Source organism: Primulina tabacum, chromosome 13 (genome assembly GCF_025594145.1).
Source record: "Primulina tabacum isolate GXHZ01 chromosome 13, ASM2559414v2, whole genome shotgun sequence".
Classification (NCBI taxonomy): Eukaryota; Viridiplantae; Streptophyta; class Magnoliopsida; order Lamiales; family Gesneriaceae; genus Primulina; species Primulina tabacum.
The window spans coordinates 18,731,936-18,741,788 of NC_134562.1; the positions used below are offsets into that span (position 1 = coordinate 18,731,936).

General features: G+C 36.6%; 1 protein-coding gene across 1 annotated transcript; it reads left to right on the plus strand.

The window, feature by feature from the left end:
• The first annotated feature begins 2,053 nt into the window (after positions 1-2,053).
• Positions 2,054-8,763, plus strand: LOC142522151 (transcriptional corepressor SEUSS-like). The gene is made up of 9 exons (XM_075625306.1): positions 2,054-3,624; positions 3,765-3,884; positions 4,123-4,171; positions 4,514-4,728; positions 4,818-4,886; positions 5,014-5,111; positions 6,206-6,299; positions 6,745-6,814; positions 7,366-8,763. The coding sequence occupies exons 1-9, from the start codon at positions 2,617-2,619 to the stop codon at positions 8,211-8,213; spliced, it is 2,571 nt and encodes an 856-aa protein (XP_075481421.1). The 5' UTR covers positions 2,054-2,616; the 3' UTR covers positions 8,214-8,763.
• The last annotated feature ends 1,090 nt before the right edge of the window (positions 8,764-9,853 follow it).

The window sequence follows — 9,853 nt, forward strand, 5'->3', positions numbered from 1 at the left end:
ATAGTTAATACCATAAAATTTTTCGATTGCTTCTTTAAAAATTTCTCACAAAGAAACATATTTACTCAAAATATTTCTATCATCATCAGTCAACATTAAAGACTCTACCGAAATATTATTGTAATATGAAGTAACTAAATCTTGAAAACGTAACAAAGTGTGAAGCAAATGATATAAATAATTTCATCTAGTTTCAACAGGGAGAGGAAATATTTTAAATTTAATCTCATTTGTTTCGACTAGTGTTTTTCAATCACGTCAATGTTTTCTTTCACGTAATAATTTTCCGCATGCTTTGAATTTTTCTATCACAATAACCATTTATTCATCACATGCACATTTTACACATAAGTTAATAATATAACATGCACATCTAACATGAAGCAAATTATCATCTAAAATTGGTTTTAATGAATTTTTAAGATATTTAATCGCAAGAGTATTAGCGCTAGCATTATCTAATGTGATCGACATTATTTTATTTTGTATCACATAAATCTTAACATCATTTAACACATATCTAACTATAGTGTATGCGTTGTGTGTTGATTCTAAATGATCTAATGCTAAAATTCTTTTTTGCATAGTCAAAGTTTCATCTATCCAATGACATGTAACAACAAGATATGATTCATATTTCAAATTAGTCCAAATATCAGTTGTTAAACAACTCTACAAGAAATATTTGAAAGATGTGATATTAGTATTTCTTTATATTCCTTATACATATCAAAACAATATTTCTTAAGTATGTGTATAGAAATATTATGAAAACCAGGTTGAATAGTACTAGTAAATTCAACAAAACCTTCTTGTTCAGCTATTATAAAAGGTTGACAATATTTCGTAACAAATTTGACGATATCTTTTCGAGATATTTCTTTTGTAATCGTGAAAGCTTTACCATATGAAATATTAATTTGTTGTTGAGTTGTTTATCTACCGAATGATTGTAGAGTATTAGGGTCAAACTTATGTACCTTCACTAAATGTTTTTTCAAAGTGCCGGTACCACCACATGTTTTATAAGAATATCTATTTTTGCAAATTCTACACACAACAAAAGAGTTGTTTGTACCAGGTTTTTTTTACATGTCGAAGTGATCTCAAACTTTGCTTCGCTTTGCTCGACCCGTCGTCGTGCTCACAGAATGTTGCTTCCTCCGGCGAACGATGATGATCGAAAATTCCCACCACCTTCGTTGGGAAGTTCCGCAACAAGTTCTTTCTCGTGACTGGGTTCAAAGTCTTCAAAATCGGGAATGTAGGCAAAATTTTCACCAAAATCTAAATTGTGGTTTGAAGACGACGCCATTGAAAATATATTTTGTAAATATGTATAATGAATAATATCAAATAATAATTGTGTAGAAAATATTAACAATTCGAGATTGAGTGCAAAGAAATAGAATTAGATTGTTGAGTGAACTAGATATGGAAAACAAGCCATATTTATAGTTATGAAAAAAATTACAACGTTACCCTAAATAATTGCAATTTGGCCCCTAATTTAGGGGCCAAATTGCAATTATTTTAAAAAACTCCGTTGGGAAACGGTTACCCAACAGATATGTCAATATTTATTTTTTATTTTTAATTATTTTTTTAGCCAACGGATATAACATTTCGAATTTTTTTTTAAAAAAATTCGAACCAAAACCGGATCCGGAACCTAATTTGGTCGATTTTTTTTTAATTGAATTGGTCCACTCCATTTATATGCGGTTTTGGACCGGTTCTGGAACTAGTTCGGACAAACCAGATCTGTTCCCATTTTTTCGGATCGTACCCAAACCGACCCAATAAGCATGCCTAATGTAAGATAATAAATTGAGATTGACTGATTTATTTAAGCTTCAGAATCCATTGCCTTTTATGATTCAAGTAAAAAATGATTTGATATCACGATGTTATAATATCAAAAATATTTGATATATCAACATCGTATATTCATTACACACGGTTGCATATACCTCAGTGACTAGGTACGGTGGGAAGGAAAAAGCAAGAACAAAATGATAAAGAAACAACAATTCAATCGGATTTAATATAACTTTGACGTCCGGAATTCCTCTCCCCACACACACTGTTCTCTCTCTTCTTCTTTGTTTTTTCTCTCTCTCTACAAACTGTAGAGCCCAGCAAACTCAATAAAACTGGTTGCTCAGTTTTTCTCTCACTATTCTCGGCGTAAAGATTTCGAGAAGACTGGTTACAGCTACACATACGTATAAATTATGTCAATCTGTATTGTGTACTTAGTCTGAGGTGTTTTTTGTGGATGAAGCTTGATTTAATTGATTGTGAGCGGGGAAAGTTGATGTCTTGAGCATCAATTTAGTGGATTTGGCGTTCCCTCCCAATTTCAGACCTCATGAACGAGGTTACGCCTTTTGTCCTCATTCTGAATGAACATCTCAGAAGATTTGTGTGTCAGGGACTGTCTAATTGGGTGTAAATTATCTGGTACTTTTTCTCGTTTTTTCTGTTGTCTGTTGTGGTGTTCATTATTTGAAGAGGTGAAATATTGATTTAGTGATTTATATATAGAATGTGTTATCTGTAGTGGATTGGGAGTGCTGTAAATTGGGTTTCGTGTTTATTTTTTTTCCAAAAATGGTGCCACAAGGGCCTCCGTCTCCACTCGGTGGGGCCCAGCAAGTTCAGCATTCATTATTGAGATCGAGTTCTGGATTTTTGGGTGGTCAAGGGGGTGTAATGCCTTCACAGAATGCATTTGCATCTTTGGTGTCACCCCGCAATCACTTCAATAGCATGAACATGCTAGGGAATGTTCCCAATGTTTCAGCTTTGCTCCACCAGTCATTTGGAAACGGGATTCCAACTTCTGGGCTTTCGGGTCCCGTGAGCTCCCAGCGGGAGATTATGGAGAGTGGGGCGGAATCAGATCCGCTTTCTAGTGTTGGAGATGGGATGGGTTTTAATCCGCCGTCCTCATCTTTTGCATCTTCCTCCATCACAACCAACCCAAACTCATCCGGTCAAGTTCATGGGCAACAGCAATTTCCCAACTCTTCTAGCAGTCAGATGTTGACAGACCAGCAACAACCTCAACAGCTTAAATCTCAGAATTTTCAACAGAATCAACTGCAGTTGCAGCAGTTTTTTGTCCCCAGCAACCCTCAACAGCAGACACAAACGCAGCAACAGCAATTTCAAGCAATGAGAGCTCCAGGTATTGGGCCTGTTAAGCTAGAGCCGCAGATGACTATTGACCAAGCACCGCAGCAGCCTCAACCTTTACAGAATTTTGGTTCGGTAAAATTGGAGCCACAACTGCAAAATATAAGAAGCTTGGCTCCAGTCAAAATGGAACCCCAGCAGTTAGACCCATCCTTGTTTTTACAGCAGCAGCAGCGCCTTCTGTCAAGGCAGTCCTCTCAGGCTGAGGCAGCGGCTCAGATGTTGCAACAACAGAGGATTATGCATCAACTTCAACAGCAGCAACTCTTGAAGGCTATGCCTCAACAAAGATCCCCACTTCAAGCGCAGTTTCAACCTCATAATTTACCTCTTAGGTCTCCTATTAAACCCTTTTACGAGCCAGGAACATGTGCCCGAAGGCTGACACACTATATGTATCAGCAACAACACAGACCTGAAGTAAGATGCCATTGTCCAATCAGTCACTTAGTTTTTATATATATATATATATATATATATATATATAATCAGTTGCACAGATACCTCGGGTGGTAATAATTGGATGTTGCATAATTATTCTTATCATTATTCTTTTGTAGGACAACAATATAGAATTTTGGAGGAAATTTGTTACTGAATATTTTGCACCAAATGCCAAGAAAAAATGGTGTGTTTCGATGTATGGAAGTGGTCGCCAGACAACTGGAGTTTTCCCTCAGGTCTGTTGGATTACAGATGAAATAATGCATCAACTTCTGTCACTTCACCTCTGATCCAGTTTTTTCCGTTGTTGTAGTTTGATAATTGCCCTTTGGTCTTATTTAATATTTTTTTAACATCAGAAGTGTAGCTTTCCTAAAATCTAAGTTTGGCTTATTTTGTACCTTTTGCAGTTCATTGCCAGTTTACATGCTTGAAACTTAATTATTTGATGTCGCCATGTTAATATGTGTGTAGGATGTTTGGCACTGTGAAATTTGCAACCGCAAGCCTGTGCGTGGATTTGGTACGTGTTAACAAAGATTTCTCTCTTTGTGGGTAATTTTCTGGTGTTAAGTTTTTTTATCATGAGTTGACAAACTCTTGGTTTGATGTGCTTTTTAGAATATCCACATCACAATGTCAAAAACCAACTGCAATATGTGTCTTTATACGTAAAGTAAAAAAGAATCTAGGAAGAGAGGAAAAAACTATGGATGTAACAAGCTACTTTAGCATCTAATGGTAGTTTAATGCATGTCAATTCTCGAAGTGTACAAGAGTGTTGTGGAAGAAAGAGATAAGTAATTAGAAGGTTAGGTGAGGAATGTCCAGGTCTCTGTCTTACAATAGTTTTTATGCATGTCAGAGGCAACTGCTGAAGTTTTGCCTAGGCTGTTCAAAATAAAATATGAAAGTGGTACCTTAGAAGAACTACTCTATGTTGATATGCCTCGAAATTATCGGAATTCTTCTGGGCAAATTGTTCTGGACTATGCAAAAGCAATACAAGAGAGTGTCTTTGAGCAACTCCGTGTTGTTCGTGATGGCCAGCTTCGAATAGTGTTCTCCTCTGACCTCAAGGTTACTCTATCGGCTTGCAGTTTTATTTTTTCCTGTTTTGACTTATGAAGCCACTTTTTGTTTAATGTTCTGTTCTTTTACCTTTTCAGATATGCTCCTGGGAATTCTGTGCTCGGCGCCATGAAGAGCTAATTCCTAGAAGATTGCTGATTCCTCAGGTTAAGAGCTTGGTCAAGCCTCAGATTTTACCTTTGTAATTCTTTGGTTGGCTGAAGTGGTGTATTATGAACTGCCATCAATATTTGGATGTTTTTACGTATCTTGCTTCAATGATCCACCCTGCAGGTTTGCCAACTTGGTGCTGCTGCCCAAAAATACCAGGCTGCTGCCCTGAATACATCATCCAATTGCTCTGTTTCTGAGCTACAAAATAACTGCAACATGTGAGTCTAAGTCACTATTGTTACTATTGATGTGCATGATTCCTGTTCTATACGTCAGCCAATGGCTCTGTTTCTGAGCAACAAAATAACTGCAACTTGTGAGTCCAAGTTACTATCTGTGTTCTTGATTCCTGCTCTACAGATGACAATACCGTCTATTTTCATTTTTAAAATAGTTCTCTATGTGGTTTGTAATTTGCATCACCTTTAGTGGTGTTCATTTACCTGATCTCAATCTCCACACTCCACACGTGTTAAAAATTATGGATGGCAAATTTCTTCTCATATTGCTGACTGTTAGGAAATTGTTCATTTTTGCCTCATTAAAGCGATGTTTCTCATTTGGGCCATGAATTTTATGTTAACTTCTTGAAGATTTGTACTTGCCAGAGGTCCAGAACAGTATCTGAGTTTCTTTCTTCGCTGTGATTGGATGCAGAACTTTCACTACCAATAGACATGAACAAAATTTATCATCCTTTTAGTTAAGGGGATGCGACAAAGAAGGAAGTACTTGCTCGAGTGTAGTTTTTGCTGTAAATGGAAAAGTTAGTAATAGCAGTATCAAGTATTGTCATTAGCAAATAACAGAGAATGAAATCAAAATTTTCAACAAAAAGGATTCCCTCTGTTTATCTGTGTTTCAATTTACTTATGGCTATGAATCCTCCACAAGATTCCTCTCAATCTTAGAAGTAGATATGCACTATTTTAATCTGTATCTTTATTAGATAATCTTCCATTTTTCTCCACAAAAGACTGACAAAACGAGACATCTGAAAAATTATTTTATTGAGTAATGACAAGTCAGGATTCGACTCTTTTTAGGAATTCTTTGATGTGTTTATTTTTTATTAGTTCTTTCCGTGTCTCATATTGAGAGGTCTTGATATAAATTCCATTAATCTCACTCTGGAGCTGCATTAGCCTTTCTCTGTGCGTGTAAAGAAAATATGGATGCCAGTCAAAACTGATGATTAAATGCATTTCTTCTATCCTGAACTTAATGTCACAGGGAAGATTTACGACTTATTTCTAGGGGCATGCTATTTAACGTTCTTGTTATCTCTAACCTGAGGTTTTTCTTTCTTCAGGCTTGTTGCTTCAGCTCGTCAGATTGCAAAGTCCTTGGAAGTTCCACTGGTAAATGATTTGGGATATACAAAAAGATACGTGCGATGCTTACAGGTAATGATCTTGGAATTTCGAGAGATAGACAACTTACTGACTTTGTAGTCTTTCTACTTCAGTACTTTACTTTTAGGATTTTTTGTTTGTGTCACACATTTGGACTCAATTTGATGGAATATGCTACTGCTACTGGCGGAGTGGAAGATATGGAGTTAAGACAGAAAAGTCCTTTTGGTCTGTATAAATATTGAGCAAAAAATATGCTTTTGAATACAGGATTTGCTTGAATAAGTTGCTGAAAGTAAAATTGACATGAATGTTTGCTTATGTCAGAACCAGAAATTAATTATAACTACGAGTCTAATGTTTGTAGTCCTGGGTTCTTTTAATTAATATTTCTCTGTTAGCATTCCAAATGTCATTAGTGTTGAAAACATGATAAATTTCACTCTTGAGTTAGTTAATGCTAATTTACCTTGTATTTTTATTGTTAACATTGCAGATATCAGAAGTGGTGAATAGTATGAAAGATCTGATTGACTATAGTCGTGAAACTGGGACTGGTCCAATGGGTAAGCATGAATTTTCTTTGTTGATTCTTTCCACTTTTGTTGTTCCATATCGGAGGCAAGGGGAGATCACTCTGAAGCTCTGTGGATTGAATGGACAAATGCTTTTGATGACTTTGCATAATCTTGTTGACAGAAGAACAATTTTTAGTATCGAAAATCAAGTTTGTAATATGTTCCATTTTATCTCTGAATGAGCACCTGCGAGACCATCAACTAATGCATCTGTAGTGTGATGTAAGTAATGAGATTCATTTGTAGCTGTGCTATTTGGTATGTCAGGTTAAACATGGTTTCTCCTTGTCATTTTTTCCTACCTTTGATCCCCTTTTGGCTCATATTGCGTATAAGGATGTTTTTTAATTGCTATTGCATGAATGTCGTTTTTGCTGTTTATTTTTTGCACATCAAGTTGGTATGTTATGACGATAATGGGATTCTATGAGGTCATCCACATATCTTTCCCGATTCTTGGAACACTGGATAGTTTATTTTGTCTTATCGATTGTGCTTGTTATTAATTAATTAATTAATTAATTATTTTCTTTTTGCAGAGAGTTTGGCTAAGTTTCCTCGGAGGACAAATCCTTCGCCTGGGTTTCAAGGTCAGCCTCAACAACAAGAGGGTCAGCTACAGCAGCAGCAACAGACAGCAACCGCTGCAAGCAATGGCGTACCAAGTGTTATTAACCCCCTGAAATCTGGGCCAGTAACGTCCTCTGCTAATACCGTTGTTGGGCTTCTTCATCAAAACTCAATGAACTCTAGACAACAAAGCCCCATACCTAGTGCAAACAGCCTCTATGGAGGTAATAGTATCCAGATGCCATCTCCGGGTTCTACAAGCAACATCTCACTGCCGCAACTCACTCCTTCCTTCCAATCCTCCACAGCATCCTCATCAAACAATCCTCAGCAAACTTCACAAGCTAGTCTATCAGGCACTCATGTGAACTCAATCAATTCATCAAATATTCCAATGCAGCCACCGGCTGTTTCTAGTAATGCAGATGCTAATGAATCGCAAAGCTCAGTCCAGAAAATTATAAACGACATGAGGATGTCCTCTCAGATTGGTGGGGATAGTATAATGGGCATGGGGGCAATGGGTGGTGATGTTAAAAATGTTCATGGAATTTTAAATACCAACAACTCTGGTATGAATGGCTGCAACTTTTTGGTGGGAAATGGACTGGTCAACCGTCACCCAAATGTAGGTGTTTTAGGATTTGGAAACATCAGCAACGGACTTGGCCAATCTGCCATGGCCAATGGGATTCGAGCAGCGGTGGGGATGACTCGTCAACAGAGCAGGAGTCAGCATCATCAACAAGATTTGGGTAACCAACTGCTTGGTGGTCTTGGGACCGCTAATGGTTTTAATAACCTTCAATTTGATTAGAAGAGATACCCCTGAGAACTCTTGTTCTATTCTTGTCGCTCCCTTGAAGGATAAGCTGTCTGGCAGCATAAAAAGTGCATGGATTCCCATTCCCTTTCATCTGGTTGATGAATCTGGAGTGCATAACAGAAAAGGATAAATTGTTAACTGGCTTTCATCCCCTCTCTGCAGTACTAATTCCAGAGAAAGAAAAACACAAAGCATAACGTCTCTTATTTATGTTATCCTAATGTTCCTGAATTTGTTCTAACTTGAATTTGATTGGTTTGGTGACAGCTCTCCCTCTCTGCACTAATTGTTAAAATGGACACAAGCAAAGAGATGGCTAATGTTAATTGGCTTTGTAGGCTCTCTTTCATTATGAATTTGTAACCTATTTTGTGTGCCAACCTCTCCCACCGGCTCCCCTTCCCCGGTTCAATTTTCTCGAATATGTGAGTCTGTGTAGTTTGGATTGCCTTGAAAGCTGAGTTTATTGTAGATGTTTCCAGAATTGAGCTGAAATGATTTACCATAATTTGATTTCTGTTATTCATCTCTTGTTGGTGAACGGAAACCCTTTCCACTTGTTAATTCTTGTTTCTTGGCAAAAGTACAGAATATCGTCATCCATTCTTACTAAGAAACTGAAAGAAACCTCAAAAACGGAAGAAAGGGTGGAAAGTGAGGAAGAAATTGATACACAAGAGAAATAGAAGAAAAGATAAGAAGAAACGCGGCCACCCCCTATATATTTGATATCTTCTTCTACAAAAAAACTTATAACACCAACCCCATTCGTAATTCCATCAATAAAAATGAGTTAATTTACAACCTATGGCTTTAGTTCATATCTTCTATACTACATGATGCTTGTCACTATGTTACGGACCCAATTATTATTAGCACTATATCAAAACAGGTCCAGGAGTAGCAAGTCTTGTGAGTGTTGGAAGAGCGAGGGAAATAAAGAAACCATGGCCTCAATAAATGCTTTTGTCGGAGTCACGTAATGGAACAGGAGTATTCTAAAATTCATATATGACCTCTGTTTTGTCTTTTTTATGATAAACTTTTTAATAAATCTTTCTTCCTAAGTCCGACAACTTGCGGTTCAATGACGGGTAAGTGTAACCTTTTCTCCCGGTTGGTGTATGTGAAAAAGACTCTTTCTGTCTTAATTATACATCATATTTTTTTTCCCCATATATTAAGAAATTCATTGAAAAAATGAATTATATAGCCAAATGTTTTGTTTTATTCTTATTTTATGAGTGTTTGAACAAGTATTAATTATATAATTTTTTTCGGAAATAATTAATATATTTAATGACAATAAATTTGAATAAAATTTCTCATCATCTAAAAGTAAAAGTGGGAGCAAATTTATACTGCAACTCTGAGTGCCAAGTCGAGTGGCAGGTGGAGTTACTTATCTGGAACCAGTAACAAGCTGTTGTGCCACTTGGTATGCTACACGAAGTGACGGTAGCAAGTCGTCTCAAGAGTCTTGTTATCTAAGTTTGGAGAAGGGCAGCCAACAGATATGAGAGAAGTTGCATTCTGATACATTGATGAGAGTTCTTTTATGAGAGATTGACAGAACAATTGAGTGATCAAGAGAACATTTTCTGAGTTAAAATTATGGAGTGAATTCAAGA